Source organism: Protomyctophum bolini, assembly GCF_963924005.1.
Source record: "Protomyctophum bolini genome assembly, chromosome: 4".
Classification (NCBI taxonomy): domain Eukaryota; kingdom Metazoa; phylum Chordata; class Actinopteri; order Myctophiformes; family Myctophidae; genus Protomyctophum; species Protomyctophum bolini.
In genome coordinates this window covers 14729882-14755486 of record NC_137865.1, presented here as the reverse complement: position 1 = coordinate 14755486, position 25605 = coordinate 14729882, and the positions used below count along the sequence as shown (strand labels likewise).

General features: G+C 41.3%; 3 protein-coding genes across 5 annotated transcripts in view; all 3 read left to right on the top strand.

Annotated features, from left to right (window-relative positions):
• The window catches only part of pik3c2a (phosphatidylinositol-4-phosphate 3-kinase, catalytic subunit type 2 alpha), a 76620-nt gene extending 70776 nt beyond the window's left edge, over window positions 1-5844 (top strand). For all 3 annotated transcript variants that reach the window (XM_080761694.1, XM_080761693.1, XM_080761695.1), the window contains 4 exons: window positions 370-442; window positions 604-713; window positions 1115-1240; window positions 2997-5844. In XM_080761694.1, the coding sequence (XP_080617820.1) occupies window positions 370-442; window positions 604-713; window positions 1115-1240; window positions 2997-3179 (492 nt within the window). In that variant the 3' untranslated portion in view covers window positions 3180-5844. The remainder of the gene's footprint in view (window positions 1-369; window positions 443-603; window positions 714-1114; window positions 1241-2996) is intronic.
• A 7881-nt stretch (window positions 5845-13725) lies between these two features.
• Window positions 13726-15294, top strand: steep1 (STING1 ER exit protein 1). The gene has a single exon (XM_080762444.1). It carries the CDS (start codon window positions 13846-13848, stop codon window positions 14527-14529), a length of 684 nt encoding a protein of 227 aa, XP_080618570.1. The 5' UTR covers window positions 13726-13845; the 3' UTR covers window positions 14530-15294.
• A 2037-nt stretch (window positions 15295-17331) lies between these two features.
• Window positions 17332-25605, top strand: part of nup93 (nucleoporin 93) — a 43881-nt gene continuing 35607 nt past the window's right edge. Inside the window, exons 1-3 of the mRNA XM_080761316.1 lie at window positions 17332-17471; window positions 20222-20404; window positions 24366-24483. Coding sequence (XP_080617442.1) covers window positions 20226-20404; window positions 24366-24483 — 297 coding nt within the window. The 5' untranslated portion in view covers window positions 17332-17471; window positions 20222-20225. The remainder of the gene's footprint in view (window positions 17472-20221; window positions 20405-24365; window positions 24484-25605) is intronic.

Genomic DNA, 25605 nt, shown 5'->3' with positions numbered 1-25605 from the left:
AACACACACACACACACACACACACACACACACACACACACACACACACACACAGAGTATGTAACACACTTGTTATATACACATGCAGCATACAATTTTTTGTGTGTGTGTGTGTGTGTGTGTGTGTGTGTGTGTGTGTGTGTGTGTTCACGTGCGGGAACTTCTCCATTTCTTGCACACAGTGACATATTGTTCCTGCTGATGTACTGCAAGTGTTCTCTTTGAAAACAGAGAATGGGTTGTGGTTGTAATAGTTCCGTGTTCTCTCCCTTCAGTGTAGAATGGGTTGTGGTTGTAATAGTTCCGTGTTCTCTCCCTTCAGTGTAGAATGGGTTGTGGTTGTAATAGTTCCGTGTTCTCTCCCTTCAGTGTGACCTCATCTACACATTCTTCCATCCAATCGCACGGGACGACAAGACGGCTCTAGTGGCCAAAGCAGCAGGTGCGGAAAAACAACAAGTTTCACTTCTCTAACTAAGCTTGTAGATTGCTATTCTCTGTGAGGTTATCTAATTCCGAATCAGGGCCCCCAGTCTGTCGGTTTAGAACATGATGTGTTGCATCGTCGTGATGTGTCGTGTGTCTTATGGTTGTGTTTTGCAGAGCCTCCACCTGTGAGTCCTACGTCGGGTCGAGTGGAAGGAGAGGTGAAGCTGTCCGTCTCCTACAGGAACAGCACGCTGTTCATCATGATCATGCACATCAAAGACCTGGTACTGACGCACGCACGAGTGCGTGCGCACACACACACGGCATTACTATACTACTGTTATGAATGCCTTTAAAAAATAAAATAAAAAGATTGTCGGAATTGTTCTGCTGTGGATATGAAGAGGTATACACACAGGGTAGACTGTCACAAATAATTATACCGACAAACAGTAAGGCAGAGACATATTAACACATCTAGACACTAGTAGACAGACTATTCAGTGACATATGCAATGCATGCTGTATACTCAACAATCTTGCATTGTTTAACTGTCATTTTGTCTCTCTGTAAAGGTCTCTTTTTATAAAGCATTCCATGATTGATTTGGTCTTGACCAGAATCCTCCACACTGCTCCATGAAATAATTTGTCCTGTTTGTGAATGAATGAATGGCCTCTCCAGGTGTCTGAAGATGGCACAGACCCAAACCCATATGTGAAAACCTACCTGCTCCCGGACCCACACAAGACTTCCAAACGCAAGACAAAGATCTCCAGGAAGACCAGGAACCCAACCTTCAACGAGATGGTAATGGCCAATGGACAATCTGTACACCACTGCACTAGGGCCACTGCAGACACTAGGACAATCTGTACATGGCCCACCACTGCACTAGGACCACTGCAGACACTAGGACAATCTGTACATGGCCCACCACTGCACTAGGACCACTGCAGACACTAGGACAATCTGTACATGGCCCACCACTGCACTAGGACCACTGCAGACACTAGGACAATCTGTACATGGCCCACCACTGCACTAGGACCACTGCAGACACTAGGACAATCTGTACATGGCCCACCACTGCACTAGGACCACTGCAGACACTAGGACAAGGGTCGGCAAGTAAGATTGGCCTCAGTCGATCTTTTTCCGAGCCATTAGATGGTGGGCCAGAACATTATTAAGAACTGGAATATGTGACAGGAAGAATTATAAACAACACTTTTTATCAAATTTGTATTTATTTTCTAACAAGACAAACATGTAAATCACCAATGCACATAGGTGGCCTTACACAGGGACAGCTAAGACAATGAAACAAAGACAATACATAAATATACTGTAACTCTAAAAACTCATGAGTCAGCAAAATACAATCGGATTATCCTTTTGTTCAAAAAGAAAAAAGGAAAACAATAAACAACAGAAAAAAGAAGGAGAAAAAAAACATACAGACACTACAGGTACAGACCAGTACAAGACGAACACAAACAAACACAGACAAACACAGACAAGGATGAGACAAGACAAATAAGACATGTACAGTACAAGGGCTACAGATACAGACAAGGGAGCCAAAAGCAACGTCATATCAATTATAATTGAGCTTTGGGCCAGTTGTCCACAGTGTCCGCTCTGGCGCCATTCATCTTGGCAGTAGATCGCTCCAGTAAACAAATATCAGAAAAGCAATTTCTCTTCAAGTTAACGGTCGGTTCAAACCAGTTTTGGATCATTTTTGAATTATAAACTACACTTAATGTATTGCTATATATGTTAATAAATAAATATTTGTGTGGTATAACTGCATAGTGCATACTAATCATACTGTATGTTACATCTGCAGATAAAGTGATCATATTGTACAGGCCACATCTTTGAATGTGTTAGTTCATTGAAGAAGCATTTTATCTGCAGACAGTCAAACTCCTCTTTTTGAACAGAGATAAGAAACAGCAGGATTGGATCTCTTTCATAGAACAGGAGCTCTTTGGTTGTTCAAGGTCTCTTCGGAGAGGAACAGTACATTATTTAAGACATGTGAAACACAAGATAGAATTTTCAGATGGATAAAAGCATTCTTCCAGTACAGGTTGACTCTCGTTTTGGACATTATAGGTTACGTTAAGGAATAAGGTTAGATTTTGACATAGTTTTATTGAGATTAGCTTTATTACTAGTAACTAAGGTTTAGTTTAAGCATAGTTTTACTGAGGTCACATTTCGTAATAAGTTTAGGTTTAGGCACTGTTTTACTGAGGTTATGTTTAGGAATACCTGGTGGCGACCGTTCAGAGGTCGCCGGAGGTCGCCCCGGGACGAGCGTGTTTTGGGGCGAGTGTTGTTGTATTCAAAAGAAGCAGCTGGAGACATACGTGCACGTTACCTACACAGACAAACCAACCAGTATGAGACAGCAGCGTCTCATACTGGTTGGGAAATGAATGGGAAATTAATAAATGACCACACAAAGCAGATAGTGCTGCTACTGGTGTTGAAACCTTAGGAAGAATGTTGGACGTTTACTTGTTGCTCATCGTTTACCTCTCTTCCTCAGCTGGTGTACACCGGCCACAGCAAGGAGAGCCTGGCCCTGAGGGAACTGCAACTGAGCGTCCTCAGTGCCGAATCCCTCCGGGAGAACTGCTACCTGGGAGGAGTGACGCTGAGACTGAAAGACTTTGACCTCAGCAAGGAGACGGTCAAGTGGTACAAACTCACAGCCGTCCCCTACTTCTAGACGACCCCCCGTCCCTCTTCATTCAAGGAACCTGTGCGTCTGTAGTCCTCCCAACGTGCCCTTGAAAAGGACAACGGGACAGTGTTGTTTTTTCTTTTGGAAAACGGATGTCGAAAAACTGAACATTTTATCAGGCACTCTTAAACGAAAATCGATGACGTTTCCATCCCTGAAAAAGAACATCACCACCTCCTCACTCCATCTAGTTTCTTGCCCTTTCCTCTACCTCCCTCTCATTCTTTAACTAATTGAGATTGTTTCTGTGACCAACAATCTCTACTCACATTTTTGCTCCCTCCTCTCTCTCTCTCTCTCTCTCTTCCTTAAAGCCACGCTGCAGAACTGTAATGTTTTGTACATTATTTTGACGTTAAAGGACCAAAAACAGCTTACTTTCAGAAGAGATATACTATATAGACTGATGCATTTATTTTTTATGGAAATAGGATGAAAAAAGGCAGGGGTTGAGGGATAATCTTTACAGGGTTTTCTTTTCTTTTCCTTTAGATTTTTTAATTAAAAGACATAAATTAGACAAACTAGGAGGCACAGGGAGGTGGGGGGTTACTTCTAGTGAAGCTAAACAAGTGCTACAGAGATTGTCTTTTTGTTAGCCAGCACGTACAGTATAAGTTATGTCCACTGTGGGTTCCCACCACAGATTTGCAGTTGAATTTCTGCATTGGCTCATGATAAATTAGGAAAATAAGCTCAAACAAAGCATCAAACAAAGGAAGCAAACAAACAAATACATTATTAAAACCTATATACAAGGTTACAAACCAACACTTTTGTTAACCACATGCAATTAATGTAAGTAAAAGAAGAAGCACATACAGTATCATGTTGTGATATTGACAAAATGTGAAACTCTCTGAAGGTTCCGTTAGCCACAAATCTTATGTTATTGTTATTATACATTGGGAACCCACTTTGAACTGACTTCCACTGTTAGGACTACAAACTTTAACACACTGTTCCCTAAAATCATCATGTGCCAAAATATTTATAAAGGCATTATAATACAACTACTCTAGCCCGGTTAACCACTCCCCCTTGAAAACATCTCATTCCATTCTGTGAGAGAGAGAATTTTCTTTCGCAGAAAGAAATACAATGTGATTTCGAGGGGGAGTGGTTGACCAGGCTACAACTACTCCACCCTGACAGGGAAATGAACCGAGTGCCTTCGTTTTGTGCTCACAATCTCAACTTAATCTCCACTGCCTGGCCTTAATATTGCCGTAATCAAATATATATTTTGTTAACATTGTGATATTTCCCTATTATTATTATTATTAAAAAACAAAGAAAAAAAAACAGTCTTCTGTAAAGCTATGTCAATAGTTCTTCCAGAGCGAATCAGTGCACTGGAGCAAGATTGTAAGGATCATTTTGGAACTTCTTGGAATTTATGGACTGCTACTACTAAGTGTACACTACCAGGTGTTTTATCCTTGTCAATGGTATTCATACTTGACTTCCTCTGGCATACAAACGCACGCGCGCGCGCGCACACACACACACACACACACACACACACACAGACACAGACACAGACACACAGTTTTTTTAATTATAAGCTTTGAACACACTCTTGTTGGCGCTTCAGGATGGCCTGAGGTTTAACTTGCCCTCAAACACTGATCTGCATGTCAGTTTGAACCTTACGATTGAAATGAACTAAAACCAATCAGTTTGGACTTGATGAAAGTGTTTAGGAACTGTTAAATGTAAGTAAGAGCAATGCGTGTGTGTGCGTGTGCATGTGCGTGTGCGTGTGTGTGTTTTGCTACTACAAATTGTACTGCGTTGTATATGTATAGGTATATTTAAGTGTAACGCACTACCTGTGTTTTATGTGGGTTGTGTTCAGGCTACAATACCACAGTCTGTCACCAGAGGACGCTCTCCTCCACTTTGTGCAGTGATTTCACACCATGCATGATGATTTGGTCATGAAATGTCAAGTTTTACAGACCAGAACCATCATTAGCATTATATTGTCAGTTCTTATGTCATGGTCCCAATGCTAAACCAGTTTAGAACCACAGACTTGGAGATTCCATTCACATGTTTAGATCCTATGTGTAGTGATTATCAGATCTATGAACACTTTCACCTGCTCCATGCTGTGGCAAAATGTCTAGTCGTCTGCTTGAAGATCAGTGTTGACAGGGTAACTTTGTCTCAAAGCACGCACCCCCACCCCCGAGGTTGACATCTTTGTTTTTTACAAAAGGGAACAAGATCCTGAGATTAGCTGCTTTCCTCTCCTTTAACAAACTACGAAATCTAAGATGTTTAATAAAGAAATTTAAGAAGAATTTATCTGAGACGATTTTTGTTTGTTGAGTATCCACTGTAAAACCCTTAAGTGTTCATTTAATTTATCAATTTGTAACTGAGAGTTCACTCTCAGGAGTTGGCCTAAAATGAACACAGAGGATTTTACAATGTACAAAATGATCTGAGAGCTTCACTCACATTATGGATGGTAGAGATTTGACATTTGATCCACTGTTTAGTGACTGTGAAGATCACATCGGGGCACAATTTGTATTAACATGGCCAGTTATTTATTCTTAATTGGTGAACCAGGTTGGATCAGTGTGTGCTGTAATCCTTCCTTCCTAAAGCAAATTAAATGTTTTTTGGAACAACATTGATGTCAAACTGATCTGGTCTGAACCCCGGACCTGTGGCAAGATGCTAAATGCCTTTCCACTTGCCAAGTGTCCATGGGTAACATGAACACACAGCTTGTTTTCAAAACAAACCGTCCCCATTCCCACAAAGTTTCACTGAAGCAGATGGAAGTTAAGTGCCTCGCTTAACCACTTAATCCACTTCAAGCCCTAGGCTGAGCTCACGCCACGCCATCGTGGTGTGAGCTTGTAGATCTGCTATTTGTTCTTTTTTCGCCATTTTAAGACATGAGGCAGATTCTGCAAGTGCCTTCTAAATCAGTTTCTTCTCACACTTTCAAGATAAAGTACATTGTACAAGCACAGTGAGTTTATAGATCTATTTTTGATTTACCAACGCTCAAATCTAAAATGACAAGGATGCTTTCCCAGTTTCCAAACAAGGCCTCCCATGTCCCCCCCAATTCTGTCAAAAACACCCACCCAACAACAGTCCTAGGCAACCTAAAGCGTGAGAAACTTTGCTACTACCAGCAGGCTATTTCAGCTTTGTTTTGTCATGTCAAAGTGAAGAGGGGGGGGGGGGGGGGGGGGGGGGGGGGGGGGTAGTGTAAATATATCTACCAAGATGTTGCAGAAAGTCTGGCAGGTGTTCTGTGAAGGGAGCCAGATTGTTGTCAAAATCTGTCTCCCACTTCACTGAACATCTGCCCGAGTTTTGCTGCTTTTAGTCCCAGAAGTGACAAACCATGAGCTGCAGACCAGGGAGTTTCCTGGGGGAATATATACTGTAGCTACTACTTTTTTTTTTTGCAGAATGCAAACGAAAATAAAAGCCTGGGTACTGAGGCAGGCTATACTAGGAGAACAAAGAAGAAGGGCGTTTTAATGTTATTTATTGCGTTGGCCACCACTTTAACCCATTAAGACCTATAGGCCTATTTTTCAAATGTCTTCTATATTCTAAGTTGCTCAGTGGTGCTCAAACTTGTTCATGATGTCAAGGACCCCCCTCCTGCCCCCATCTCAAAGATAGCAGATCTACAATCTCAGCGTAGCACAAAGGTACGTGCTATGAGCTATGAGCCAAAGAAATCTAAAATGACAGATGGGTTAATGTTATTGAGTCGGCTACCACTTTAATTTACCAGAACCCAGCTGGTCTCCCTTATCTGTGAGACATATAATAGAACAATTTCTTTGCTATTTTAGTACACTCGGCTCTGGTCAGTCTGGTGGGATTGGAACAATGCTCAATCAATGACTCAGCAGACTATTTGATTGGGTTCTCTGTCCTTCAGTCACTGGCCTGCAAGAGTTGGGGAAATCATCTCTTGCCAACAGCACCTGACAATTTGCCGGTTTTATTGGAGGGAGCGAGGGATTATCTGTAGTAGTTCCTCTGTGTGGCACAGGTGACAGGGAAGGTGAAGATGGAATTGTTGTTTCTTTGTCCATAACAGAGAATCCTTGAAACCCCTCCCCTTTACACCGTTATGGCAATTTTCATAATAGGAAGGAATACACAATCGTATGCAAACCATCTGTCATTTTAGCCATTATAAAGCATTGTCTTGTATTTTTGTATTAAGCCACATTTTGACAATGGTGGATTGAGAAAACACCAGATGTGTCCTTTAGACTAGGATTAGAATAGATTAGATTAGTGCACTATTTCACTAAATGTACACACCAGACCAGCCAATGGCATCTCTGTTTGCTGCTGTTTTTTTGGTCACATGAAGAACATTTGACAAGTTTTAGGTCCTTGTAGTTGAAAGTGATGGAAATTGCGGAAATTGCGGAAATGGTGGAAATGGAAATTGCGGAAATTGCGGAAATGGAAATTGAGGAAATTGCGGAAATGGAAATTGAGGAAATTGCGGAAATGGTAATTGCGGAAATTGCGGAAATCTATTTTCAGGTAGATTGTTTTATTTTACTCAGTCAGCCATATCACTATTCATTTTTTTTCATGAAAAAGGTCATAGCTGGGTAATCTATTTTCAGGCAAATTGTGTTTATTGTATTTTATTTTACTCAGCCATAACAATTTATTTTCTGTTAACCAACTTGCTGGCTGGCAGGCAGGCAGACAGCTACTCACAGGCAGACAGACAGACAGCTACTCATGGAGAATTGGACAGGCAGGCAGTCAGACAGCTACTCATAGACAGGCAGACAGACAGACAGCTACTCATGGAGAATTGGACAGGCAGGCAGACAGCTACTCATGGACAATTGGACAGGCAGGAAGGCAGACAGCTACTCATAGACAGACAGACAGCTACTCATGGACAATTGGACAGGCAGGAAGGCAGACAGCTACTCATAGACAGGCAGACAGACAGCTACTCATGGACAATTAGGCAGGCAGGCAGACAGCTACTCATAGACAGGCAGACAGACAGCTACTCATGGACAATTAGGCAGGCAGGCAGACAGCTACTCAGACAGGCAGACAGACAGCTACTCATGGACAATTGGACAGGCAGGCAGGCAGACAGACAGCTACTCATAGACAGGCAGGCAGACAGCTACTCATAGACAGGCAGACAGTAAGACAGCTACTCATTGACAGACAGACAAATAACTACTCATGGACAGACAGACAGACAGGCAGGCAGGCAGGCAGGCAGGCAAAGAGCTACTCATGTTATGTTATTATGTTATTATAACAGCTACTCATGTTATGTGCAATAATTTGTTATGGAAACAGCTCTTTGTGTTTATGCAAGAAAATGTAACACATTTATTTATTTACATATTGTGTGCATGCACATTGTACTTTGATACATTTTGCGAAAATAAAGCAATTGAAAGAGAGAAGTTATCAAGTATCATTAATGTCGTAATTTTATCTACTGGCCCCTGGCCCCTTGCCATTTTTGTAATGTGGCCCACAGGTAAATCTATTTGAGTATCCCTGTTATACAGTATTAATATATACTGTATTGATGAACAATATGTTGCCAAACTGGACACTGTAGTGTAATGGAAGTTTGGCAAGGGATGGATGGAAGGGGATGTCCTGCATTAACAGCATAAACCTGCTCAAATGATTGCTGGATTGCTTTATCAGCGTCTCTTATGCTGAATGTATTGGTAGTTGGTACTCACTTCACACTTGTCAATCACTTTGTCCTTGTAACAGGCGGACTCGACCACTAACATAGGCTCGTTGGTCTAGGGGTATGATTCTCGCTTAGGGTGCGAGAGGTCCCGGGTTCAAATCCCGGACGAGCCCGATTTTAGGTTCACTCCAGACTTCACGAAAGCCTAAATTCAAACCCCAAATCTACATTCCATTGTCTTGTCCCACAAGAGAATTGCTAAATATATACGGACCCCCCGCCGATTGGTGATCTGTCGACCGGGTGCGTTGTTTAAACCTCAGTCGTTCATTCCCACAGAAGAAAATAATTTGCACACGAAATTCAACTAAGGCGTGTCTTTCTGTGGTCTATTTTCAAGACGTGTATGATCTCTAGACTGTCAACGTGTCATTGTATTACTTTTTTATACAAGCTTTTTAACCATTACTACTTTACTAGTATAATTTGCAGCATAGTTCCATGATTCTTTTTTCCATAGGCTAGCTAGGCTATATTGAAAATCCACAAGTTGTGAGGTCTCTTATTCATTATTCCAAATTCAAGTAGTCTTAAATAAACCTAAGCCATATGGCAATTTAATGCTACTTGAATATGTGCCATGGATGGACTGTACACATTACAAATTATAGCCATAACGCATCTAAACTTGGAGCCGCTTGGCGCTCTACTGATAGATAGTTTGATAGATATGTATGAGGCTATGTCTGAGAATCTACACCCCCATGCATATAGTTCATGTATTTTGTTGCTATTTGTGCCGTTTTTAGACTATTATATGTATATAATTATTTTTCTAGAACATTACTTCATGATTCTTCATGTCTGCTTATTCACGCCAAGTCAACGGGGGCGCGGGGCTGGGCGCAAAATGGTGTTATCATCATATCATTCCTTGTGTTTGTTTATCTCTGCTCACGGGCGCTCGGTGTAGTAATGAGATCACTGGAGTGACTAGAAACCGGCCGAGTGCATAACCAGAGGGGGGGGGGAGACTCCAGCCTCCGTGTTGCCAGAGTGTGGGAGAAATAAGCGACCAAATCTATGAAAACAAGTCCAAAATAATTGCGACTATTCATTCATAATCATAGGCCACATGAGCGCTTTAAACTAAGTTTTGTATCGATTTGATTGCCAACCTACACGCCCACAACCCACAATGCGCCACGTTGTGAACGTGTAGTAGAACTACAAGACTACCTGTAGGTCTGCTATAAGTGCAAAGTATGGTGACGCAAGGTTAATTAACAACAACAATAACACACTACTCTTTAGAATAGAAACAAGCCCATTTACAAGCAACTTTACAGAAAAAGAAGCCCAACGTCGCTTATAATAGGCGTACATGGCAACTACACTAGAGGGAAGGGGGCGCGCCACGGGAGAACGACAATAGAGCTTTAAACGGCTGTGTAGTGATTCAGTGAATAATAGTAGTTGAATATGTGTGTACCGTGTGCAGTTGTGCACACATTGCTTGCAACCCAAATCACGGGACAGATACTAACTGAATCATTGTAGCCTGAGGCCCTGAGCGCCTCTGTAATCAAAGAAAAATAAAACAGACATAGGAATTATATCTTGCATATATGTAGCCTATATATATATATATATATATATATATATATATATATATATATATATATATATATATATATATATATATATCCTACACATACTGTTACATGTATAGATTTAGAAGAAGCCTATTAATAATCACATAGGATAATAAACCTAATGCTATGTGAATTTAAAAATAAATCGGATGGCAGCATAGTTTGGAAGTCATCTATTGTCTATTGTTCTCTTGTAGTCTGAGATCTTGAATAAACAAGAAGGTGGCCGCACACACCAATAGAGTACCAATATTTATTAGGACAGCAGGTAAGACAAGAATATCCAACGTTTCGGCGGTTAAGCCTTCATCAGGGAAAAACATGTAAACATATGCAGATGCTGCATGTATTAGCCTTGGATCAATCAAGACTAGATGTATTTTATCGAGTCTGATGTTTACTTTATATGCAAATGTCAAAACCGAAAATACAAAAGTCTTGAGATCCAAAGCTGTGCATGTTACGCAATGGTGTTTTGATTTGAGTCGAGCCTCCATGATGTGTTAATTAATTAGAAATCCATTGTCCCATGTACATGTCAACAGCCCCCCTTACATAATTAAAATGCCATCTCGTCCTCCTCCTCGCCCGGTTGCTGCACACTGCCCCCGTCGGGCAGACAGAATGACTGGACACATCAAGTCTCGTGTGCACAACTCTTTCAATCATTCATCATGGGAAGAAGTAGCCAGAAGGCGCGAGACAGATACAGCCGCCTTTTGCACCCGGTGCAGTTCCGCCCAGGACACTATAAAAGCCGTGACCGAATATCATCACAACAAACAACACATCCTCAGACGAGAGAAGAACAACAGTTACTGAAGACAAGACCTTTGAAAGAACTTAAAATGGACAAGTGCGACTGCAACAAATGTGAGTGTTAAAAACAAAATAACTATTCCTATTGGCTATTTCATTGCTCTTGAATTGTAGTAGACTACATTGTCTTTTGTTTTACTTGAAATAACTTGTCTTGTTTTCTGTGATTTATTATTTGTAGCTGGGACCTGCAAGTGCGCTGGATCCTGCTCCTGCACTAACTGCGCCTGCACCTCGTGCAAGAAAAGTAAGTCTTTCCTTCACAAGTTTAAATTAAACATGACCATTTCTACACTGGTGAACTAGTCTGGCTCTGGCATGCGAATTTTAACAGCCAACTAGGGTTATCCTTAGCATTGTATAATTGTACCACTTTGCCAACTGTTAAAGTAGACCTATTCAATCAATATTATATTCTGTTTGTCTGAAACTAATTAATTCACTGCTTGCTGTAGGCACAGTAGATGTAATGACCACGTGTAGCCTACACACCGACACAGGTGTGTTCCCTCTGCCAATCACTAATTAATTGTCTACTCTGCCTCTTCCTGTGCAGGCTGCTGCCCATGCTGTCCCTCTGGCTGCGAGAAGTGTGCGTCTGGGTGTGTGTGCGAGGGTGGCAAGAACTGTAACACCGGCTGCTGCAAGTAGGATGACCTGACCTCCTGCATGGCCCAAACTGTCGCGAAGACTGGATGTGCATAATCTACTGTCACTGAGAATGCCCTTTTTGCAGTTACAATCGTTTGTGTTTTTGTACCTCATGTAAATGTGATTAATAAAAATGCATTCTTGAATTGCAAATCAATTTACTAGTTTCATCCGAACTGTCTGGACTTTCCAATTATGCTGTGTGTGCTTCATATGGACTAGCAATAGATTGGTTGACACTGTGTACTGTATGGTATATAAATCATTGCTGTCAAAAGGATAATGCAAAGCTGTAAAAACCTCAATATGAGACCACGTGACTAAAGGCCCATCTAGTGAGGGAGGTTTGCAAATATTATATAATGGGCATGTGCTCCATCACATTTTGGAATGGGGCGGGGGGCACATGTCCACTTAATGCCAGTTATGTGACAAGGCAAACATTTCATTATGCTTAAGTAAACTTTGACAGAAAAAGACTCGCTCACTGTATAAACAAAGAAGTAAAACTCCTTAGACTTGAGACTTAGAAAAATAAAATTTCTTTTATTTTAAGATGCTGTGCTCATGGTGCTCTGTGCTCATGGTGAGAGCACAGCATCTTAAAATAAAAGAAATTTTATTTTTCTAAGTCTCAAGTCTAAGGAGTTTTACTTCTTTGTTTATACGGTGAGCGAGTCTTTTTCTGTCAAAGTTCCCTTATGTTTTTGAGACCACCGCTACCGTAGTCAAGTTTAAAGAGAAAAAGGACGAAGAAAGGCGCAACAGTTTTCTCAGCGCTATTATGCTTAAGTAACCTGTGATGTGACAAACTAGGGGGTTTTCATGATTCTGAATCCATTGCAAGCATGTTTAGCCCAAGGAGTTTTATGTGCAAAACTGTTTGGAATGGATTCCGATTGGATTGCACATGCTACTTAAACTGACTCATGACATTTTGAAAATGTTGCTGTATATAGGTTGTCAATGGTATGGTCACATGCAACTGTCGATACTGGGATTAAACTACTGAATTGGACATAGCCCCCCTTCCAAAATGAAATGTTGATGGAGAGCATGTGGAAAAGAATTGGTGCCTTTGTCAGCCGTGTCCACATTTCTCTAAAATATGGCCCTAAACTGAGTAAGCTCCCTTGCTAAGCTGTTTGGGTCATGGCTGATATAGCTATCAGTTCAGTTTCACTTTAAAGGGTATCAGAAACTAAACACTACTTGGCTCTGTAGTCTGTTGTGTCTGTCTACAGAAATGTTTTCTATGTACATGATACACTAGTGGGCCAAGCACATTTCCATGAAACAATTGTGTAATTACATCTAGTGTGCTAATTAAAACGTTAAAATGAACAGGGATATGGAATTCAAGTACTCCCCAATTATTCACTATTCAGTGACAGTGTCATGATTTGAAAATCTGCATTGTGATGAGCTTCAGGTCCTAATTGGGGAGACCAGCCCATCTCCAACCAATGTAGGCCTCTACCACGTATACAGATTGATTTAAAATATAAATCATATTTTATTCATAAAATAGCGGATTACAAGCTGAAGTTTGATTATATGTTTTTGTATATATTATCACATCTTGTATAATCATTTGGCGTAAATGTAATGGTTTGAAGATGTGGAACTGATAAAGAAGCGGAACTGACGGAACATAAGTGGTTTCAATCAGGAGTATTTACATTGACGCACACACATATACCGGAAGAGCGTTGTGTGAGCTCGACGACGATGTTTGGTTGTTGTTAATAAGATTGTTTACTACACTACCAAACATCTGTGTTCAGTCTCTTTTGTTTAAATTAAACTAAACGAAAACATGCCGAAGGTCGTGTCGCGAAGCGTCGTGTGCTCCGACACCCGAGACAGAGAGGAATACGACGACGGAGAAAAGCCTCTCCAGGTCTACTACTGCCTGTGCGGTCAAATGGTTCTGGTTCTGGACTGCCAGTTGGAGAAGCTGCCTATGCGGCCCCGGGACAAGGCCAGGGTGATAGACGCGGCCAAACACGCCCACAAGTTCTGCAACGTGGAGGAGGACGAGAATGTCTACCTCAAGAGAGCCGACGGCATCGAGAGACAGTACCGCAAGAAGTGCGGCAAGTGTGGCCTACTGCTCTTCTACCAGCACCAGATCAAGAACACGCCGGTCACCTTCATCGTGGACGGCGCGGTCGTGAAGTTTGGATTTGGAGGGTTCGGGAGCACCAGCGTCTACAGCCAGAAGCAGCCTGAGGCGCCCAAGAAGGTCCGCGTGATGATGACAAAGAGGACCAAAGACATGGGTAAATTCAGCTCGGTCACGGTGTCCACCATCGACGAGGAGGAGGAGGAGATCGAGGCCAGAGAGGTAGCCGACTCCTATGCCCAGAACGCCAAGGTGATAGAGAAACAGCTGGAGAGGAAGGGCATGAGCAAGAAGAGGCTGCAGGAGCTGGCCGAGCTGGAGGAGGTGAAGAAGGCCAAGATGAAGGGCACCCTCATTGATAATCAGTTCAAGTAGTAGTAGAGTGGGACAGGACAGGCTCCCTGTGGGGTGGTGCAGCAGACTTTTGACACACACATACGTAGACTCCTTTTCGGTTGGAAACTCGGTGCAGTGCTTTGACAAGGTGGGACGGATACAAGAAGAGTGGGCAACTCGATGTAAAATGAGCTGAGCTCATGATTTGAACGTGCAGTCGTGCACACATGTACATCATTATCAGACTTACATTTACTCTCAACTACTTGTTTGTTTATGCCTTTTCTTTGCCTTGATACCTTGATTGTGAAATGTTCAATCATGTTCAAGTTTTCCACAATGTTTTATTTTAACATTTGTGACCAAATAGCCAATTGTACACGATGGTGCCCACTCTTCCTTAGTGCCCATTCTTCCTGTTACTGGTGGGACCAGCAGTCTATCTGGGGTGTCTGCAGGACAATAACCAAATGTGTCTTGTGTCTTGTTTCATACTTCGTTGCATGATGGTGTCAACATAGAAATACCGAAAATACAAGCTGAGATTGTGGATTTGCTATTTTTTTAAATGTGAAAAGTTTTGCCTGTAATGCATGCCCAAATGGGCACACCAGGTTATTTAGTGCAAAGAGAATAAGAACAAGTCATTGTTCTGTCATCTGTGTTTGTGTGTTTATGGGTGCTTGTACATTTGAAATTTAGGGACAATGGTAAATCTGTGCCACAGTTTTCACTTTTGGCTGAGAGGCATGCCATATACATGGTTGCTTCTTATAGTTTTGTAAATTAAATTGTTTCAAATGATCTCTGCCATTTGTCTATTTTATTTTTGGTGTATCTGCTCTTGCTCTTCATAAACTCGTATTAGCTACAGTTTTATGATGATTCAATTCAAATACGGTCTAATCCTGCAACAGAACAGTTGCAGGATTCTTAACAGACCTAGTAAACTGGACTTGTCTAAAACTCTACATGTATACTTGGGCTGCTTTTTTCTGTCTTCAGCACCAAATCTCTTAGCTAATAGCCGATCTACAAGCTCACAATGTGCCACGTGCGCTGGTACAGCAGCTATTTTTGGCTAATCCAGAATATGGATGCTGGAGTTCAGTGGCTAAAAAGTAAGGTTCAAGGTTGTACTTGGTAATGACATGACTTTTCTTAAACATACTGTACATACATACAGAACTAGATGTTTTTGCAGGTTCATGCTTATCTAAAGATAGAAGTAAACCCGATCCAACCTCATAAATTTCATATTTACATATACTGGTAGTTCATTGGGCGCCTGTCACAATCATGTGCTAATCATGGCCAATTTACAATTAATTTGTATGTAATTATTAAATATATTATAGCCTGTTTTGGCCATAGTACATTAGGGTGGCTTTGGATCAGGAGGTAGAGCAGATGTCCAATGATCCGTGGGTCGGCGGTTTTAATTCCAGCTCCTCCTGTCTACATGTCAAAGTGTCCTTGGGCAAGACACTGAACCCTACATTGCCTCCAATGAGTCACTCGGTGCTAGATTGCCACCGTTGGTGTGGGAAGTTTATGTTTATTGAAGGATCCCCATTAGAGACACATGAAGAATGAGACTCTAGTCTTCCTGGGGCCCTGAATAAAACAAATACAATAATACAGATGTGCAACTAAAAGTACAATTTAAAATAAAAATTATAAGATATATATATATATACTGATATTATTTTTATTTAGTAATTTTGTTATGTATTGTAGATAGTGAGGACGCTGGCGACTGTTCACAGCTTCACCTCCCAATGTATGAATGAATGGGCCATTGTAAAGCGCTTTGAGCACTTTAAAATGCTATAAAAATGCAATCCATTAATTATTTTGACTGTTGATTCTCTTCATTGGATGAGACATTATGGTTCAACAGGAGAAAATAAATGACTACCAAATATTTGGTCATATATGATTTGACCATATTGATTAGTATGGTTATGGTAATAAAGGATGCGAGCAAGGATTTCACAATTCATTGTCAATGAAGTAACAAACATGTATACTCTCTCTGAGAGTTTTGTTTCCCATTTCATAACGGCAAAAATGGACCACAAGGTCAACACAGATCAAACATCTTGTCTATTCATCTACTAACCTACTAACCTAAACTCTGTGACCTTATATATATATGTGCCTGTCAACGTAAAGTATGACCTCGGTGTTCAGGGTTGCAGTCAGTGCAGACTGCAGACGGTTATTTTCACACTGGATCATTAACCCCAGTCATGTCATTTGTGAAACGATTTCAACACAAAACCTTCAACCTATGCGAACTGTTTACTGTATACACACACACACACACACACACACACACACACACACACACACACACACACATATTAATAAAAAAAATCCTTCTAACCGTGTATGTGATGTTTTTGCATAGTACCATATATCATTAAATGTTTAGATGAATTGAGTATGACGGACCCCCATGAAAACAAGTCTTACTTGAATTTAAATCCTCTTAGACCATTTTTTCTGCAAACTGTACTGTATTTGTAGTATTCAATCAAGTGTGTGTGTGTGTGTGTGTGTGTGTGTGTGTGTGTGTGTGCGTGTGTGTGTGTGTGTGTGTGTGTGTGTGTGCGTGCGTGTGTGCGTGTGTGTGTGTGTGTGTGTGTGTGTGTGTGTGTGTGTGCGTGCGTGCTTGTGTGTGTGTGTGTGTGTGTGTGTGTGTGTGTGTGTGTTGGGTTCAGCTCTGAAGGTGGCGGTAATGCACCAATAGGCTGGATGCAGACAGTCGCAAACCATGAAGAGAAGAAGTGAAGCAGTACAACATCCGGTGCTTCGGACCAATCAGCGTTACGTCCAGAAGTGCCGGGGTAATGCATGTCAAACTAAACACACTGCAAAATAAAACATCATTCACTACAATAATACAAGCCTCTGACGCTACCATCTGTGGAATAAGGACATTATTATACATATATAACTGGACGAGGTACCAGGTACGTTGTTTCACACCTTGTTCCACCCAACACCACATCAAAATGTCAAATGTTTCCATTTTAATCTGTGTGAATAATATAACTAGCTTAACATGTGTTAGCTAGTTAGCCCATTAATTTATTCACCTATCCAGACAGCTAAACAGCGGCATGATAACGAGGCTGGCGCTGACGACCCACATGGTTTAAATCTCCCCGGCTTGTTGTCCAAGAAGTGTTTTGTTCACAGAGGGTCTCTTAGTTAGCCTGATCTAGTGACAACATGGTGCTAAGCTAACCCCGGCTAACCATGGGAGGGCATGCGCGCGCTGCATAGTGTCAGCTAGCCTTAATTGGACCCTACCTACACTATCATAGATAGCCAAGTCGGACTCGATAAAACACTACATGATAATAATTAGTACAAATAGTTCTTTGTAAGGACCCCAATGGAAACAAGCCATACCTCCTTGGGTTTAAAATCCCAGCAGACCTGGCAACAAACTAGCCTAAGATTTACACTCACTATTGTAGATACTTTCCTGGGCTTTATTTTATTTTTTCCAAATTGCTAATAAAAATCAATCATCCATGATAGTCTTGATCTAGCTAGTCGGTTGCCATATAGAAGACAAGATATTATATTATTAAAGATAGATAGTAAGTGTTTAGATAGATAAGTGTTTACTGTAACTGTGTAACAGACCTGCAGTTTTCAAATAATGTTCCATATAGCAGATACCCTTTGGGAACCCCGCAGTGCAGGGGTTTTCAACATTTTTCAGTCCAATTTTGACCACTTGGACCTGTAGATGAGAGATGAGCGTAGGGGCTAGATGAGAGAGCGATGAAGCAGGGATCTATTTCATAGCTTCGTAGACTTGTTAGTTGTTTGACAGACTACTGCACTGTCATTGTGTTGTTAATGTGTATTTTCAGACATCTAAAGTCTTGACATAAACAATCAATTCTTATTAAACTTAACCTTTCTCTCAGTAGCGTATACAGGAATTACAAGTTAGCCAGGCGAAAAGCTGACACCCCCCAACGGCAGGGCTTTCGCTTGAAGTTCAGACCTGCAGTTAAAAATCAGACCCGTCTGAAGTCCGACTAAGTGAGTGGTGCTGTATTGTACCTGTAATGTACTGTACAAGCCCTTCTATTCTGCGAGTCGCCCGCGTCCAAAATGGTTGAGAAATGACAGTTACCGTGTGGGGGTCCCCCGGGGGTCCCTCTACTGTACTGTACTGTCTGTCACACACGAAAACGAAATCATCATATATAATACAGTTAATATGTGTGTGTGTTAGGCTGCGCAACATTGACAGTTGGTGGTGAAAACCAACCAAACGCTATTTTTGTGCTCGGACACAGCCAGGGACCCAGGGACAGACAGACCCAGGGACCCAGCCACACACATAGCTGTGTGTGGTTGCAGTTGCACCACTCAAAAAATCTCTCAAACGCTAGGAGACAGACAATTTAGGCGAGAGGTTGTCATTGTCCTTCTGCGTGCACATTTTACTCTTTGTACACTAGTAAACAGCCGTTCAAAAGTACATGTGGTCATTGGCAGTGTAATTAGTGCCCTTAGGAAATAAAACATCAGCTGAGCAGTCACACATCAAATTCCTTCAGTAGTGTAGCATACAGTATATGCATAATGTAGCCTATGCCGCATATACAGTATATGCTATATTCAGGTTCATATATGTGCATGTGGGGGCTAGGTCGGGAGGTAACAGTGGGTGCATGGCCAAAACGGTTTGGTAACCACCGCTGTTCTACACCAAACCTCTTTGCTTGTATATACGTTTTTCTCAGAATAGGCCAGGGTAATTAGGGAATTAGGGTAATAGGGTTCAAACAAAATATCCTACCACACAAAGATTTGACGCACCCCCCTGAAGTAGACCCATTCTATAAATATATCACAAGGAAGATTTCTTTTTAAAAGCTACATTGTTTGGGCCCTAAACCATTCAGTGCTATTTTTAACTACATTTTTTGATAGACGGGAAGCCAGGGTAAAGAGCTGACAACTGTAGTGGTTATTTTCTTGGTTATTAATAATGAGAACTGAACTAGGCAGACCGCAGTCGGCGCAGTGGGATTTGTAGTCGGAAGAACCAAGGATGAGCTTGACTGCCCTTTTCTAGAGTCTGCTCCTGGTTGTCACTTGTCAGTGATGTTCAAATGCCAAACATGAATAGCGTACCCCACAAACTGAATGTTGAATAGTTAAATATATCACCTGTCAACATAACATTGTCTAAAAGAAGAAAATGTTTCCTGACCTTTCTGCTCATTATCAGATGTGCTGCTATGGCAACATTTGTCCTCATGTTACCATAATATGCATGGGGCCAGCCAGATGGGGGCACCAACCTCTTTTGACTGGATAGACTTTCAAATCCTCAAATTCCTTGCCCGGAAAGAGGATATTGATTATTATCTGTGCCAAAACCACGGCTAATGTTTGTCTGTCTGTCCAGCACAGCTGAGTGCTTTAAAGCTGTGTGGTGCAGAAGTTATGTTGCCGCTAATTCACAATACAGTATTTCTCATCCTATCCTTTCCTCATTCTTTATCCTGTCTCCCCTTAGAGCATTAATGTACACTTTTAATGAGCTCTTGCTGAGCCAGAATTGGAAATCAAATGTGCTGTTTTTCTTATCCTGCAACCCATTGCATTTCACATAAATCAAATCAAAATCTTTCTTTCACTCTCTCTGTTTCACTTTCTCCCTCTCTCTCTCTCCGTGTGTTAGAGTGATGGATGCTGAGGGTTTTGGGGAGCTCCTGCAGCAGGCAGAGCAGCTGGCTGCAGAGACAGAAGCCGTGTCTGAGCTCCCGCACGTGGAGCGGAACCTCCAGGAGATCCAGCAGGCCGGTGAGCGCCTTCGATCGCGCACGCTGACGCGCACCTCGCAGGACGCAGCCGACGTTAAAGCGTAAGAGGTGCACACTAGTACACAGGCGCATACATGCTCAAGTACTGTAGCTCCGAGTCTGCCCTTTAAAGCCAAAATAACTGAACTATGCTTACAATATGTGCAGCATAATCTGCTTGGAACACTCCTCATTTGAGGATAATATCATGAGTTAAATATGGCTGGGGGCAACCATCTTCGGAATAACAGTCTCAAGTCCTGCAAAATAAAGGTCAGGCCAATTAAAGGGATATTTCACTTTTCAACAAACATTTGCTTCATTGTCTCCACCAGGCCGAAGGCATGGGGAGAGAGTAGAGCTCTTCACAGGTCCAATTTGTATTTATTTCAAATGGCGGCGCCGAGCCTGACCAAGATCCGATTATTTACGACATTCCGAGAGACACGACCCAGCCAGGCAGACATAAATGTGGACTACATGAAATAATATATTGGACGTATTGACCAATTACCATTTTATGATTAAAGCGCGCGAGAGAGACACCGACAGACAGAGAGAGAGGTTCCCTTCAGGCTGTGCTCTGCAGCAGAGGGTGAGAGAGGACGGGGCTTGCATTGCGTGGTAGCTACGTCTTGCGCTGCTGATCCTAAACCAGCATAATCATCACACGTAACACAGCCGTTCATGTCACTGGAACACTAACCTGATCCTAGGTCAGCCTAAATTATCACACTTTAAACAGAACGTTTTTCCCCATTTTTCTCCTCCGCAGCGCTGTGCTTCATGAGCACACAAGAAGCAGACAGAGAGGAAGATTATACAGTCCGACTGGCACACAATAACACACTGATTGTGCTTTTTTGTTGTTGCGAATGTTAATAAAATATTCAGACCGTAGTCACAGTACACACTACACACACATGTCACACACACACACACACACACACACATAGCCTACGGGTCTTCTCGGATCCACTCGGACATTACACATAATGAGTGACAGACCCGAGTTCCGAGGGGGGTACGTCCGATTCCGACCCTGCCCGAGTGATTACGATAAAACACGACACCGGACTTCGGAGTCGGGGGACCCGGTGAAGAGCTCTAGGAGAGAGTATTAGTCTGTGAGCCAGGACCCCAAATCTGGGCTCATCTGTAGTGATTTTTGGGAAGATATACATCCCTATTGCTAGGAAAAATGTGATAGCATTGCATCTGTGGTAGCTTTCTGTGTGTTATCACTCCATTTATATTACCACATGCCAAAACACAATTTTCAAAATCCGAATGGAAAATTCTACTTCAAACTGATCGTTTATATCTTTGAAGAAGGGTTGGGATACAGCTCGGACTATATATTTCTCTGGAAAGTTGTTAAAATTAGCATATCTAGAAATGTTATCTATTACAGGAGAGGCAACATATAGTGACTTTCTGTTTTACCATCTTAGAACATAAATTCTAAGGAAATGTTTTATGAAATTCAATAAACTAAATATAGTGTAAGTGTACAGTGTAAGTAATGCATAAGATAACTTTCCGTTCACCATTACATAATTAATATCACCTTTTAGTCCATTTGACACTTCTATCTGTTCAATACCAAACCTAATAATGCTGTTTCATATAAGTTAATCACACATGTTAAAGGTCTGGTCAATGCTACATTTAACCTATGGGAAACAACTATTTCTATAACAACTTAAATTATAAAAAATAACATCACAAGAACTGGTATTTGTAATAGCATAAGAAAATATGATAATATTTATCTTTTGCAACTACATTAAATATCTGTAAGCTTCAACTCATAATCAGGACCAACCCACCATATCCCCCTAGCCCTCCTGATTGGCAGCAATATCTTACCCAAATCGTGGTCTACCTCATCGTCAAAAGTATATCCTCTTTATTATCAACATCACTTCTCATTTGTAGCTTCAACATCTCATCAGGTGTCAGGTCACCCTTAGCAAAATGTGGATCTCACATCCAAATTGTGTGACATCACCCGAACTTGGTGGTCTGCCACATTCCAATTGGTACAACTGTCGTGGTACAACAGGAGCAACAGATTGTTACATTGTGACACCCAACTCACCCAGCACATCAGGGTAGTCTGGGAAGTATTTTGTGCTCTGATCTTGCCTTTGTTTTTTTTTTACTTTCTTCTTTGCAAATTAAAGTTACAGGTATGGTGTGTGCGATATGAAGTGTGAGATACACAGAGATTACCATAATGACAGTAATCCTAAATCATATTAAAGCGCTTTTGGAGCGAAATTACTCAAATGAGACAGTCACTTTAGACTAGACTACGCTCAACATACGTACAGCTATTAGGAAGAGAGCTTTATCTCCGCAAAATTGGGGATATTATGAACACACGCACACACAGAATGGAAAGATGATTTTGACAGCTACTACCCCACTTTCAAGGCTACAACAACTGATACCTTATTGAACAAACAAACTATTATACATGTAATTGCTTAGCGAAAAATCTGCAGAAATCTTTCATGCCCCATGTTTATTTTACATCTGCTGGTGGCTGCTCAAATGTTGACCATGTAGGCTACAGTAATGTATTTGATTGCTCATTTGCCTATGATAACACATGGTAGGCTATGATTCAAGAACACTTATTACACTTATTAATCTCCACGTTAACTCTGTTCATTGCAAATAGCTGATCTGCACCTCACCAGGGTATATATTGGCTATTTTAATAAGCTAAGGTAGTTAGTTAGTAATTCATAGTTGACCTACTTTTACGTCTTTTGCAGGGCAGTGACGTTTGGGCTATTTTCTGGGTGTTCATTTAAACTAATGAATACATCAATCAAGAACACTTTAACAAGATACAATACAATGTTGATCTGGTGGTTTTTAAAGTTAAATCTGTTCATTGAAAATAGCTGATCTGCAAGCTCGATATTAGGCTGTAGATGGATTACAATTACACTAATAGTGATATATAAATATATAGGCCTAAATAAAATCATGAGTAAGAAAGTACTGCCGAAGCAGACAACCTGCAGCACTCCAGGTTAGAATAAAGTCCTTACGGTGCAAGGCTATCTCTAATATACAAGTTGGAATGAAGAAAATGCCAGCACTCATTTTATGTCCTTTTCATATGAATTTATTCACCTCTGACGTTGATAACGAACGTGTTTCGGCCTGTGTGGCCTTCGTCAGCATTATGGTCATAACGTGTTGGTTGGTAATGCAGAATGCAGAGCACAGAAGGCATTGCATGTTGTTGGGTTCTGACAGATTTATCGGAGACGATTTGACCTGCTATTCAGACTAGAGTGTTAAATACCATTATTGGAGTGAATAAGCCTCGGTTTACATTGTCTTACAGGGGGAGTTACGTCACAGCACTTAACTCTGTGAAATCAATGCCAGCATGGATGACTGGCTTTAGGGCCAAATTATAACATAACCTCTTGTATTTGGGAATATCATGGGTTTCACCCAAATGCTAAAATGAAGCATTAAAACGACTGATTAAAAAGACGATTCTACAAATGTCTTCTAAAGGTTTTCTGAAAAACCCATGTTTCTATATCAGTCGTTCTCAAACAAGAATATGGACCTCTCTTTAGACTTTGGACTGTTTTGCGTTTGTGATCATTTCTGACTAGATTGCCTTTGCTACCTAGAGGAACTTCAAAAGCTTTCTGCTTTTGTTACTTTAGTTTACAGTGAATTAAGTTAGGTTGATTTCCCCCTAAACTGTCCCCCCTAACCCTAATCTTCTAACAATCTATTGAAAGACAGACCTTAAAATACCGGTAATATCAATTTAAACAGGTAAACAAACTAGTACAAACCTAGAAAACCTTCCTGCCCTCTAGTGGGATTGTTGGTTAACTACAAGTTGTCTTTCTGTCCTACACAGAGTGGTACTTCATCTCTCCCTTACTTTCCTTCTGTCCAACCTTCTCCCTTCATTCTTTCTTTCTATTAGTCCATTCTTATCAAGTCATCTCCCTCTTGTTGTCCTGTCAGGTCCATACTTCTTGGTTCCAGAGGACTTGACATCTTCCACATTTCTCAGAGGTTGGAGAGTCTAAGTGCTGCCACCACCTTTGAGCCCCTGGAGCCGGTCAAAGACACTGATATACAGGTAAGTCTTTATATCCTACCTGTTGTAGTGCAAGAATATAATCGGTCTGTGGCATAAAACCGAATTTATGAATGCCCTTTTAGCTGGAGATAACTTGATAACTGGTCTAATGTAGAATGATTACAATATTGATCTAGAGTATCCAACCAACAAGATGTATTCCTATACACTGTGTGTTAGTCCTCCTGGTTAGGCCAATCATGCTGAAAATTAGGGAGGTAACTTTTTGTAGAGATTGTGGAGATTTTCTTCATTGAAAGCATTTTTTGTGAAAATACATAAGCATTTTCTTTTCACATCACTGATCTCTACTGCATTTAACAAGTGTCCACACTGGAAACATGTTTGCTTTATGCTTTCCACCTCAATAGCTGTGGGAAAGCATAACTTTAGTTTATCTTGCATTTTTTCTGCACTTCCCTTCCCTCCTACTTTTCAAAATTTCAATTCTTGTTTCCGTTGGACCGGCTGGGATTTGTTTTTGCAACAGCAGCGGCTGCAAACGTTCACCTAGTTTGACCTCCGGGCACAGGGTGCTGGGCTCCACTGCTGCTTAGACAGCTATACCAATTCCACTGCTCACACCCAGGATTGCTGTGTTGGCAAGCACTGTGCTTTATACATGTTTTTAGGCGAGAGAATAAGTATAGGGTATATACTTATTACTTTGGTAGTATTTCATCTTTGTTGTGCATGAAAAAATGTATCTGCCCGCAAGCCATTTGTCAGACTACTAATCTATCGATCAATCCAAAACAAAGTCTCCTAAAAAACCTCACTTTTGCATAGGCTACCGTGAAACCATTCTGACATCAATACCTGTCACTATCTATCTGCAGCTTCATGCAGACCGTGACATTTTAATATTTTACAATTGTGTCCCAAGATTAACTGTGCAGATGGACAGACGCAGACATGTGGACGGGGGCGTTAACATAACATAACCTCTGCCTGTTGTTTGTATTTTCACACTGGTCCAACAAATAGACTCAGCAGATGGCATTCCCTTAGTCTCAGACAGAGCAGAGAAAGGAAGCAAACAAACTACAGTACTGTCAGTGTCAGTAGAAATGGAGTGCAGGAAGATCGGCCTCAAGCTCAATGCCAGGAATACAAAAGCAA